Source organism: Galeopterus variegatus, unplaced genomic scaffold, assembly GCF_000696425.1.
Source record: "Galeopterus variegatus unplaced genomic scaffold, G_variegatus-3.0.2 Scaffold418, whole genome shotgun sequence".
In the NCBI taxonomy this organism is placed as follows: domain Eukaryota; kingdom Metazoa; phylum Chordata; class Mammalia; order Dermoptera; family Cynocephalidae; genus Galeopterus; species Galeopterus variegatus.
In genome coordinates, this window is record NW_007726529.1 from 52,118 (window position 1) to 65,010 (window position 12,893).

The 12,893-nt window shown below is 33.9% G+C and overlaps 1 protein-coding gene across 3 annotated transcripts in view; it reads right to left on the reverse strand.

Annotated features, from left to right (window-relative positions):
* The window catches only part of RICTOR (RPTOR independent companion of MTOR, complex 2), a 132,007-nt gene that overhangs the window by 12,614 nt on the left and 106,500 nt on the right, over positions 1-12,893 (reverse strand). For 2 of the 3 annotated variants that reach the window (XM_008568504.1, XM_008568505.1), the window contains 7 exons: positions 8,718-8,827; positions 8,030-8,117; positions 6,739-6,831; positions 6,249-6,355; positions 5,455-5,684; positions 3,335-4,343; positions 849-1,026 (listed from right to left, as the gene is read on the reverse strand). In XM_008568504.1, the coding sequence (XP_008566726.1) occupies positions 849-1,026; positions 3,335-4,343; positions 5,455-5,684; positions 6,249-6,355; positions 6,739-6,831; positions 8,030-8,117; positions 8,718-8,827 (1,815 nt within the window). Of the gene's footprint in view, positions 1-848; positions 1,027-2,960; positions 3,033-3,334; positions 4,344-5,454; positions 5,685-6,248; positions 6,356-6,738; positions 6,832-8,029; positions 8,118-8,717; positions 8,828-12,893 lie in introns of all 3 variants that reach the window. The other variant, XM_008568503.1, reaches the window with a different exon arrangement.

A 12,893-nucleotide genomic window follows, 5' to 3' on the forward strand; every position in this document is an offset into this window, starting at 1 on the left:
TAAGGATTAAACAGAATCAAAGATTAAAAAACAAGTCATCAAATGTGACTAAAAAACAAGTTAGGAATTTACTAAATTTCTACAGAGAACATACACATAAATCAAACAAGATACCAATATAATATGAGAAGAGAAGGAAGGATAATATCTGGGGACCAGGAGATACTAAATATAAGAGCATAGAACAGTTGAGAAAGGTAAAATAACTTTCTTCTTAAAATTTCTTTAAACAAAACTGCTTTAAAAAAATCACTTTAGGGGCCGGCCCGGTGGCGCACTGCTACAGTACGCCGCTTGGGAGCGCAGTGGCGCTCCCGCCGAGGGTTCGGATCCCACATACAGACCGGTTCCCGCTCACTGGCTGAGCGAGGTGTGGGAGCAACACCGAGGGGTGTGATCCCATTGCCGGACACAAAAAAAGACAAAAAGGAAAAAAAAAATCACTTTAGGGGCCGGCCCGGTGGCGCACTGCTACAGTACGCCGCTTGGGAGCGCAGTGGCGCTCCCGCCGAGGGTTCGGATCCCACATACAGACCGGTTCCCGCTCACTGGCTGAGCGAGGTGTGGGAGCAACACCGAGGGGTGTGATCCCATTGCCGGACACAAAAAAAGACAAAAAGGAAAAAAAAAATCACTTTAGGGGTGGCCCGTAGCTCACTTGGGAGAGCGTGGTGCTGACAACACCAAGTCAAGGGTTAAGATCCCCTTACCAGTCATCTTTAAAAAAAAAAAAAAAAAATCACCTTCCCCCAAATTAATGTTCACTCTAAATTATAATTTCTAGTAAGCAGTTACATAGAACATAAAAACCAGAAAGTCAACTCAAAGAAAAACAATAAAATTTATACCTGGAATATATCATTGATATCTACTGGAAGAGCAAGACCAATGTAATCATCTGAGCCACCATATGTAGCACTGGACACCATGGACCTCACTGAGGAGGATCGCTGCAGGGTATTTTGATTAATAGGGCTTAATAAATCTTCTTTATCTAATGATGCATAACTTAAAGCTTTCATGAACCTACAATACCATAAAAAAAACCACTTGCATTAGTTTCTTGATATGTAATATCATAAAAAGAAATAACTTGTATTCCTAACTTCATAAAAAACAAATAGCTAGTCAAATACTGCCATCTTGTTTACTAGGAACTCAAAAAAACTTTAAAATACTAGTTGTTATAAGTTGATACACAAAAGGTCACCAGTAATGTTGACTGTTACCAAAATTAACTATTATGGTCTCCCAGTAAAGGTGAAAAGATGCACACTTAGGATATCTTTCAACAGCTAGAAGTAAAAAAAAAAAGAAACTGACCTCAGAAGTCAGAGGTATGATCTAAAGACTATCTTTGCATCACTTGAGACTGCTAAACTTGTTATAGTATAACTAAGGATACATCTATTAACTGTATATATTATACATTATTTATGAAAAATAAGGTCAATTACTTATTCTTTGTGTGGTAATTAATGCTTTCATTATCAATGCAAGATTTATGTAACACAGAAGACAGATACAAGACAGCAAAATGGTACCACTTACAAATATTACCAGAGACAGCCTCATATGAAGCACTGATATTTCCACAATGTACTCCTTAGTAGTGGTTCCATAACAAATATGGTATACTGATATTACCATGAGATATACCGTTCTCATATAGATTCCTTTTCAAGTAACGGACATGCTAAAATATTCCCTTGGTATCTGCTTTACATATACAAGGCACTATGCAAGGTTACACATTTCTACATACACATATAGAAAACCAAATCTTGGAAAACCAAATCTTTTAAAATGCATAAATGCAGACTAATACTAAATCAAAGAATTATCTCATAAAACACACAAAATAAATGCTTCATAAATAGTAGTTATTAAGATTACCATAGCAAATACCACTCCTAATTTCTACCAAAAAACCTCTGTTAACTGTAATTTATGAATTTTATGAGAGGTCAGAGGTTTTCAAATTATACTCTGCTGTTATTCCTGACTCCACAAAACTTCAAAAACTACTGAATGAAGGGAAGGAATTAGTGGATTATTCTCCTTCCCAACTCCTATTTCAATCTGTGTAGCTCCATTTTTATCTGTTCTACATATTGGGTTTCCAGAGAAACCATTTTGTGCAAAACAAAAAAGGGTTTCACGGCTTTAAAAAAACATTTAAAAAGCTTAAAACCACTGATCTCGTCTACTCTCTGCTGGATGATGTTTAACTAAGACCTAAAACTTTCAAAATTCATGAACTTACTGCATAGATTTATAATGGTGAACTGTCAAAAGGTATGCCTGGATATGTTTTGGCCTGATGAGATTGCCAAAAGCAGTGAGTTCCAGGTAGATAAGACATTACTGTGTAATTTATTAAATTCCACAAGAGGAGACGTAATTCCTTATCTGCTACCAGAAACCCCCACCATTAAATGTGATAAGCAATACTGAAACAAAACTGCTTAAAATTATTAAGAATTTAATGTAAGAGTGGGATGGATTATATTAAATAACTACCCATGATAATGATGATAATAACAGCTAACTTTTACTGAGTGCCTAATATGTACCAGACACTAAGTACCTAACATATATTAAGCCATTTAAATAAAAGTAAATGAATAATTTAAAGCTAAGGAAAGTTTAGAAGCATTTGGCCCAACCACAAAAACAAAGGTATGAAAATTTCTGCAACAATTAAATTTAATATTGCACATCTTTTAAAGGTAAAATATAAACTCTTCACGTTGACCAGCCTGATATAATATACATATGGTATAGAAATCCCTGCTGAGTCCTGAGGACCAAGCAATTCATTTGGTGTTTATTAGGTTCCTAGTTAATAATCTTAGCTACTTAAAACAGACTGAAAATAATTTCACTGAAATTTTCAGTTATCTTTACAAAAAAATAAAAAAAAAGAGGTCAACTTTTGGAGCCTTAAATTGACCTACCTGAAAAGGTTGTTTGTTATTGTAGGTCTTAAGCTCCTGATTCCCCCGACATGCTTCTTTTTAAAATCGATCCTTGCAGAAGCGAGAAATAAATAAAAACAAATGTTTTTATAAATAAAAACATTGTGACTTGTGTGTCCTTGTGAAACATGTATGTTTATTTTCAGGGCCTAAAGGAATTTCTTTTTCCCCCCTCGCAGCTGCAAGAATCCATTTCAAATCATATCGGGTAACAAGGAGCTTACAGCCTAGCATAGTAAACAACTATAAGTCAATTCTGAGGCTTATGTAGGGTAAAACCTGGCTATCACTTTACATTTAAATCTGTTAAAGTGCAACCATTACTGTTCATTTTTAAACATATATTTGCTCACCTGCTTGGTGTTAATCTGGACTCAAAACTGTTGGCCTTCATGGTGATGGTATCAGTAAACAGAACATCTTTTGCTGGAGATGCCAAAGCTTCAGAGTGAGACAAGGATGGATGCATTCTTTGTTGCTGTAATCTTTTCAGTGTAGCATAGCCAAAGGCATCTCTAGAACTTGTGTAACTAAAGTTACAATCTGCTAGACTTTTAATTGTAGCAAAAGAGGGTGCTTTAAGGGACTGTGCTCTTCTAGGAAGTGTATGTGAAGAACCCGGAGGCACCAGGGACACTGAGTTTGATTTGGAGAGAGACAGATGGTTAGACTGTGGCGTCAAATAGTGGATTGTCTTAATAGTTTTGGTACTTACCACAGTACTCATACTTCCACAGTCTGTGTCCATAGTTGTAGCATCTACCCCTACTGTCTCTCGTGAAGGACTTGAGCTCATTGAACTTATGCCACTTGTTGTAGTGTCTGTATTAAAACTTTGGCTACGTATCTTCATATGTGAGCTTGTTGAACTTTCTACAACTAACCTCTCTCGGCTTGTGTTTTCTCTGTGATTCTCTGTACCAAAACTCTTGGTAAATTTTAAGTCATTCTCTCCAATACTTGGAGTACTACCATTGTCTTCAATGTGCTTATTCCCAACAAATGAAGTTTCTAATTGTAATGTTTTCTGTACTGTGGATATGGGTGTGAAATCATCACTATGATTAAAGTCGACACTGGGCTCCGTAAGTGTTCTGATTCGCCTGTTGCTTGTCTTATTTTCAGATGACAGTTTTCCTCCTTTTGGATCACTGCTACTACGATGTTTTTTATTAGGCAAAGTGAGTGAATTTAAGATACGATTCTTCACAAGTTTACTGGAAGCAAAGAAAGGAAATGAATTTTTATCCTTTATGGGTCCAGATCGGTCAAAAAATGCTGGCTCTGCATCTTCATTGATGTCAAGGAAAAATGTACTAGTAGAGCTGCTGCCAAATCGGTCATCCTCCATTATGAACATACCTATGATTGAAGGTTCAATTAATAAAAGCACATTTAAAAAATGATAAATTCATTAACTATTACTGATATCACATTTCAGGAATTTTTTTTTGAAAGTCATCTGGGGAAAAAAATTCAAAAACAAGGTATTAAACCACTGAGCCACATGAAAAGAGCTTCCTTGAAATCCAGCTTCCTTGAAACATTTAAATTCAGTGCCCAACTATAATAGAAGACTCAATTCAGGTGTCTAATGACATCTAGAAAATTTTATTCTATTTTTATTTTTAACTTTTCTGTTGAATAATTATAAATTACTTCGAATGTATTTTAAAAGGCAAAATACAATCCCAAATAAACTTGTGTACTGCACTGTATTTCTATATTTTTTCAATTCTAAGATGCACGTGTCTCACATTTAATCTCTCTAAAATCAGAATGCATCTTGTAATCAGTTGTACGGCGTAGTTTAACAGGCAGCATTTTTTCTTCTTTCTTAGTGGTACATAAAATATTGGTGCATCTTATAATTCATGGCATCTTAGATTTGGTGAAATATGGTTCAATAAACACTGCACTATCTTCTTAAAAGGAAAACACATCTTAAATTTTGTACACCTAATAGCACTTAGCACAGAGCTTAAAACCACAAACTACTTACAGTACTGTCTTTTAACAATTCCACTATGTTAAAATTTAGTGCTTCTCTCAAAAATGAATATGTGAATATATCTCAACAAATATGAGTATATTTTGGTTCAACCATCTCTACAACTGAAAAATAAATAAAAAGATTAAGTAAATGAAGAAGGCAGACAAATACTTTTTAGATTTGTCTTTTTTCTGACAAAAAAAAGGGGACTGGTTCTTCTGGCACAAGGTTTATTATATACCTCTGTATGCAGGATTTTTCAAAAGATATTTAGATAGCAAGGGGAGAAAACAATGTAGGCTGGTGGCTATACTTTGTTATACGTTGTGCAAAGATATGCATTCTCCATGAGGCTATTACTACCAAATAATTATCTTAGAAAAAAGTAAATTAGAAATATACCAAACATATTTAAATTTTGATATCGCAAATACAAATGTTAACATGGCTAATTTTACATGAATCTGTCATAATACTCACTTGACGGTGCAGATTCACTTTCACTATTATGTCTAGAGCTGGTTGACTCTGAGTTCAAACTTAGGGTGCTTGGAATAGATGAAAGTTCATTACAAAGTTGTTCCACATCATCTGGAACCACTGGCCACAGTTGTTTGCGACTATGCCTCACAGCATCCCAGCTGTGACACTTTAGAATATCACAGCCTTGTTTGGTTTTAGCTATGAGCCCAAGTACATATACACAGGTCCTGTATATAAAAGATGTAGTAATGACAGTTTATAATTCCAAACTGAGATTTCTTAAAGCAACCACAGAATAATTAACTTGCAACATGTACATTTAATTTTTCTTTAAAAGCCATTAAAAATTGTTTAGTTTGTAGGGAAAATGTACTAAAACTAGTTAGAAATAAAACAACAGCTAAAAAATGCAAACCTTCCTAATAAAAACAGTATTACAACAAAATAAAAAGAAAACAATGCAATCTTAGCAAAAAAGACATATATCAGACTTTCCTAATATGAATTTGGAATATTTGGGCTATTAGACTACTGGAATATTTGGACACACACTATGCTTTCCCTGTTTACTTACAAGGTAAACTCCAATATTATAATAAAAATGGAATAATATTAAATAAGGAGTTCATTAAAATGTTTAACTTAATGCACTTAAAAAAATCTTACATCATAAGGACTTTAAGTGAATTAACAGTTACGGACTACACTGAATCATAAAATACTTTTCCCTCACAGACCCATTTGTGAATAACGACATGTATATTGGAAAGATTTTTGATTAAAGGACATACCCTCTGATGGAAAGAACCTCACACTGTTTTGCAAGTTTTAGTATATCTGGAATCACATTTTCTTCCTGCAGCAAATTGAGACCCCAATTTGATGAGCCAATGTTTCCCTGAAAGGAAAGAAATCACTTGTATTTATAAGACTAACTCTTTCAAGAGATTTTGAAAGCTACCAAGAAACAAATTTAATCCCATCTATGAAAAATTAATGTGAAAAAACTCTTAAATAAGGAACATTAGTCTTAAATAAGGAACATTAGGACTTAATGCTCTATTTGTCTCAGCAAGAAAATAAAAGCCAAAAAAATTAATAGCTTAACCATCTATTCTTCAGCATAAAAATAATATTTAAACTAGCAGAAGTAATTCTGGACTTAGAATGTTAATCTAAGAACAAGTTCCAAATAAAATAATTTTTATTTATTTAGCATTAATGGGGAAAATTGAAAAATCTAAAAATTGCGAAGATCTTACAGAAATGTTTATTACAAACCAAGGCCCAAAGAGATGCTTTCAGTTTTTTAATTTCTTCCCATTTATCCAAATCTGGTGTACGAACGTTGTGACAGAGTTCTGTAATAATATTCTGGAGAAAGAAAAAACCATATTATGTGAGTAACAATATGTTATGTTTTTGATGCACTTTCTTATTGCATCATCATTTCTACATAATTAAAATTCTAAAATAATTTTATGTAAAATTCCTTAAGAGGCAGCATTAATGTATGGGTTCTGAGATCACATTCTTGAGTTATCACTTATTAGCTGTGTGGCCTTGAGCAAATGACTTAATCTCTCCATACCTTGATTTCCTAATCTCTAGAATAGGGATAATAATAGCATTTGTCTCATAAGGTTTCATGATTTAATAAATTATTACATATAAAGTACTTAACAAAGTACCTGGAACTTAGTATTATAAAAAGTCATAATTATCATTATTTCCTTTAAATAAAAAATAAATTTGTGCTTAGATTTTATCATACTATATAAGTAATGACACTGAGCAAATTACGTAAATTTTTATTGAATTTATCTTCAATGTCAATATAAAGTTATCTGCCCCTACAGCATTCACAGACACAATATAAAAACACATGAAACGATAGAGTATACTTAGGCAAAACTTTGTACTCCTAAGCTGAACACTGATATAAAAAGATCTAAATTGTTAGATTACTATTGTTCGCACACAAATATTTCTACAACTATTTTTTTCTAAAATAGGAGAAAGGCTATATTTGTTGAAAATACCTAGTTGCAAGACATGTTCACAGCCATAAATGCAATGTACATACTATACACAAAGAATAACTGCTTGCCCATGCCAGTTACATTCCAGGAAGTATACAGGAATAGAGAGGCATTCACAAGAAGCAACCTTCAATTTGTTGCTCACTAAGGGTAACTGAATCTGTATCAGGTTCATTGTAACTTCCCAGTGAGAGGGAGAAACAAGCTCAACTTTTCAGTATGTTTTAAGGAGATTTTAATTTCTCCAACAAACTATAAAAGAAGTCAGACATTCACTGGGTTGCTTACCCTACATCAGCAAGTTAGCTATTCAAAAGTTCACATACAAATCAGGGAAACGCATGCAAGCCAGTAATATTTCTAAGGATTACAAACATAGAATGCTTAAGTCAATTACAAGACAGATGACTTTAAAAGCAATTATGCCACTGACTTTAAGGCTTTTGAGAAGTTTTTGCAAAGACATTTTACCTATATTAAGTTTTTAAAAACTATTATAACTATTTAAAATAAGCAAATTATGTTTTTACCTGTATTTCCAACAAATGACAGCCTGTTTTGTGATGTACCAGTTGTCCATAAAGGTGTACAGGCAGGTAGACATGAGGACGCTGTAATCTAGTATAACAATGATGATACACACACTGGCTTTTTAAAATTATTTTTTAAAAATTTTATCATCATACACTAAATATTTTTTGTGGCCCTTTACCAATTTCTCCCTAATCCCCACACTCCCTCCCTCTTTCCCACCTCTGGTGGCTTCAGTTCCATTCTCTCCTTTTGAAAGTTCAAGGAATTATTGTAATTGTTGTATAAATATGCTAATTAAAACAAATTACTATTAATAATGTACTAGATAAATAAAATTAGATATCACTCCCCAGCATAAATAAAAATAGAGATGGGAAGACATGAAAATTTCTCTAGAAAAATAGTTTCTCAGGTCTCAGAGTACTGGTAAGAAAACTGGGGCTAGAAAGGTAGACTGGGATGAGAACATAGAGTTTATCTGAATGCCTATCAGGAAGGGTATTCAACATGCTTTGAGTGCAATTGGAATTTTTTGATCAATCAATGCTGTGCATTAAAATTCTTCCTATATCAGTGTAAGAATTTGAACTAACAAGTACTTAGAAAATAATGACTTATTACAAGTTGGTTTTAAACTTGATATCTGAGGACTAGCAATAAATCATTCCATTAACTGGACTGTACCTTTGGTTACTCCGACGAACATAGTTATCACCATCAATAGGCTTCCGATAAGTAGTAAGTGCTTCATTGAGTTGTTCCTCAATCAAGTCAACATATTTTGAATTATATTCCTAGAAGATATTGTTTTAATTGTGTATAGTATCATAATGAAATTCAATAAATTTATAATTTTGGAAGCATAAATATGAGAAACCTGAAAAGAACACCTGTTTAGGAAATTTAAGAAATTTATGGAAAGGATAGAGCAAAATAATGAATGCAAATGTTCTATCATACCCGATAGCTTTCTGGTCATATTTTCCCCCTGTTCAATTAATATTTTGAGGTCCAAATAAGTAAGTAAAAAATTTTTTCATCTTATCTGAATCCTCTTCCCTGTTAAAAATAATTAGCTTCTTAATATTAAACCTTCAAGATACCAGAAATTTTAAAAAGCAAATTAACTGACTTCTATCACTTCAGCATTTCTCAGTAAGAATAACTCATTCTCCACTGACTTAAAACAGGTCAAATGTAAAAATATTTCCTACTAACATCTGAAAAACTTCTAGTTTAAAGTGAGAGTCAATCACAGTGCCACCATTATTACAAAAGATCTCCATTCCAAGCTTTTAGAAGAAATTGGTGGAGCCTTTTTGAAGAGCAATTTGGCAATATTTATCAAAGAGTTAAATTCCAATACACCTTTTAGCTTAATTTTACTTTTAGAAATTTATCCAATAGATATACTTGCTCAAGTATGTATAGACATGTATGGAAGAATATCCAGCAAACACTGTTTATAAAACTAAAAAGATGGTTACAATTTAAATGCCCACCAATACAGGATTGGTTATATAAATTAACATATATTTATATAACACTATTATGCAGCCATTTAAAAGGATGAGGTAGATCTAAATGTACTGTCCTGAAAAGATCTCTCAGATATATTTTGATAAATGAAAAAAGTTAAATTCAGTTTTACCTACATTTGTAAACAGAATTCATTCATTTGTATTTTTAAATAAAGGATATGTACTTGTAGATGTACACAACATCTCTAGGTGCATACAAAAGATATTATTAACAGATACTTTTGTCAGAAAGAACAGAATAAGGGGGTAAGGAGACTTTTATTTTTCATTTTAAACCATTTAGACTACTTGAATTTAGTGGGTTACCTAACTCTTGACTTACAGTCTCCCAAAATTTTTCTTATTCTTCCTTTATTTTCTATATTTACTTTGCAATAGTAATGAAGTATTACCATCACATCATTATTATTACTATTGGAACTACTATTACTACCATCCTCGCCTCTATATATGAACATTTCAGTACAGAAATCTAATTAAGGCAGGTGTTTGAGCTTTGTGCAGTAGTTATTTCCACGTGGTATGCCCAGTTAAACTTTTGACCAGTGGCATTCATTCGGGAAACACTAGTAAAAGTCAGGAATATGGTCTATAGCTGTGAAAATGGGTTGAGTTTCTGATGTGGATCACCTTGAGGATTCTGCCCAAAATGATCCATCTAGAGGAGCAAGGAGTCTCCACCACCTGCCACTAGCTCAACAGAGGAGCGGATCATTAACTTCTTACTAGAAGACATTGTAAGCAGGCAGCTGGAAGAGCTGCTGCCCTTGTCAAGGGAACTGCAAATGAGAGATCCCTATTTGTAAGGTCTTTGAGGAACACATGAAAGTAACTCTCAAGTAAAAGACTCAACATTTGAAACCAGCTACACTCTCAGCTACCAACCCCATATAACAATTGTACCAAGTAAGTCTGTTCCTAACCTCTTAGCCCTTTTTCCTCCTCCTACTCCAAACCCAGAGAGGCTCCAAACTTGCAGCTAGTAAATGGGGGAGGAGAATAAGCAGTGTGATGAAATTAACCATGTCCTTCCTCCATGGTAGGTTTCTAAGTCTACATCAGGTCTGGGCTGGGTGAGAGAAATGTTAAATTGAATGAGTGGAATTTTCATATTACACTGGCCAGGATGTTTTATTACCTTGAAAAAGAGACAAATTGTTTACTAACTGATAGGAAAAGCTATAAGATCTGCCTAACATTTTATCTAGGAGCAGGGAAAAATAATCACACAGAATAGGTTAAAAGGTACAGAAGTGAAAAAGGAGAGTTACTGCTTTTATGCTCGAGTCCAGTTTGTTCCAAAAGCAGCTACAGTTAAAACACCAAATAAATAAATAAATAATAAAAAGTAATGGTAAAATAAAATGCTTTCCAAAACAATACAAAACCTATAATCATAATTAGTAAAGGAGTCAATGACACAAAGGATGAAAGGTAATACCCAATCACCACCATAATTATGCGATGATGTTAACGATGATTTACCAACAAGGTTTTGAGTCATGAAGTATTTGTCTATGTATTTACTATAACAGGTCTCTCTCCTCTATTCTCCTCTCAAAATTGCCATTTATACCAGAGGTCGGAAAATTTTTTTCTATAAAGGGCTGAAGAGTAAATATTTTAGGTTTTATAAGCCATACATCTCTGTCATAACTACTCAACTGCCATTTTAGAGAAAGCAGCCACAGACAAAAAATAAGCATGTCTGTTTTAACAAAATTTTATTTATGTACACTGAAATATAAATTTCATATAATTTTCACTTGTCTTTAATTTTTTCCCCAATCATTTAAAAATGTAAAAACCACTCTTATGAGGTCACACAAAAACAAGCAGTAGGTTGGATTTGGCCTGGGGGTCATAGCTTGGGGACCTCTAACTTAAACCTATCTCAGGTAGGCATAAACTGTCTGAATAAAATAATGAATAGTAAACTAAAAGAAGAAAGAATTTTCATTTAACCAAAATATGTGAAACCAATCAATCTCTAATTGTTAGAAAGTACTAGGAAGTAGTGTTTGAACTCTAGAAAAAGAGGAAGCAGTCATATATTCTATTACTTGTGGTCACATACAAGAATCGATGGGATACTTATGTGTAACCAGCTGAAAAAATTCATAACAAAAAAGAAAGTGAGGGCCGGCCCGGTGGCGCACTGCTACAGTGCGCCGCTTGACCTTCCCTTTCTAGAATGTGAGAAAGTAGACTATACTGTCTTTATTTTTACACTTCCCATTCACCAATGACCTGTCAAATTTAACACCCTATCTTCCAGTGTTTATGTGAACTCACTGGCTTCCTCCTGAATCACCCTTTAGTGACACCACTCTCTCTGATAATTTTTTCTTACTCTCCTTGTCCTTTTCCTTCTCTCATTAAATCAGGGTATTTCTCTAGGGAGATACTTTCAGTCTTCTCTTTTTTGTGTGTTTGATATTTTCCCTGGTGATTCTTACTCACTTCAGGTTTCAACTGATGATGCCCCCAAAACTGCCATCTTCTGCACATATCTGAGCTCCAGACCCACATTTCCAAATATTTCCTGGATACCATCACTTGGGTCATCCCACAGACAAAACTGGTCAACATATTCAAAATTCATTATCCTCATTCTGGCAAACCACTCTTTGTAATCATGATCTCTTAATGGTGATCCATTATATATACTCAGTCATTAAATCAGAAACCTATGAGTGAAGTTGGAATCCTTATTCACTGTATGCAATCAGTCTACAAATTCTGTCCATCTTATTTCAGAAATACTCAGGAAATATGTCCCTACCTAGCTAGCCTTACTACTTACTACTGAAGTTCTGGCCCTCATCAATTCTTGCTTCTAAACTGCTGTCAATGTTCTTAGAGTTTCCCTTTGATGATCAAACTTCCACTTCTACACTGCAATCTGTCACATTTCTAAAGCACAACTCTGACTGTGATAATTCTCTAAGACTTGTGATGATTCCTCGCTATGTACACAACTGAAATCTCTTAGTATGATATCAGGTGGCTTACAAGGCCTTCTACAGTCTAGCTCTAATTTACCATTCTAGCCTCATCTTGCAACTTCCTACTTATCCTATCCCAATCTACACTGAAATATGGTTTTCTTCACAAGTCTATAAAGTTTTAATAATCTACACAGATTTATACTACTCCCTCTTCCTTGAATACCCTTCTTCCAATTTACTTTCCTCCTTACTCCCCAAACCACTTCAAATATCACATCATGTAAACCTTTCCAACATTTCATTTGCTAATTCCTAAGACAGAATTATTAATCTCTCCTCTGTGTTCTCTTATACATTTGCATCTGCCT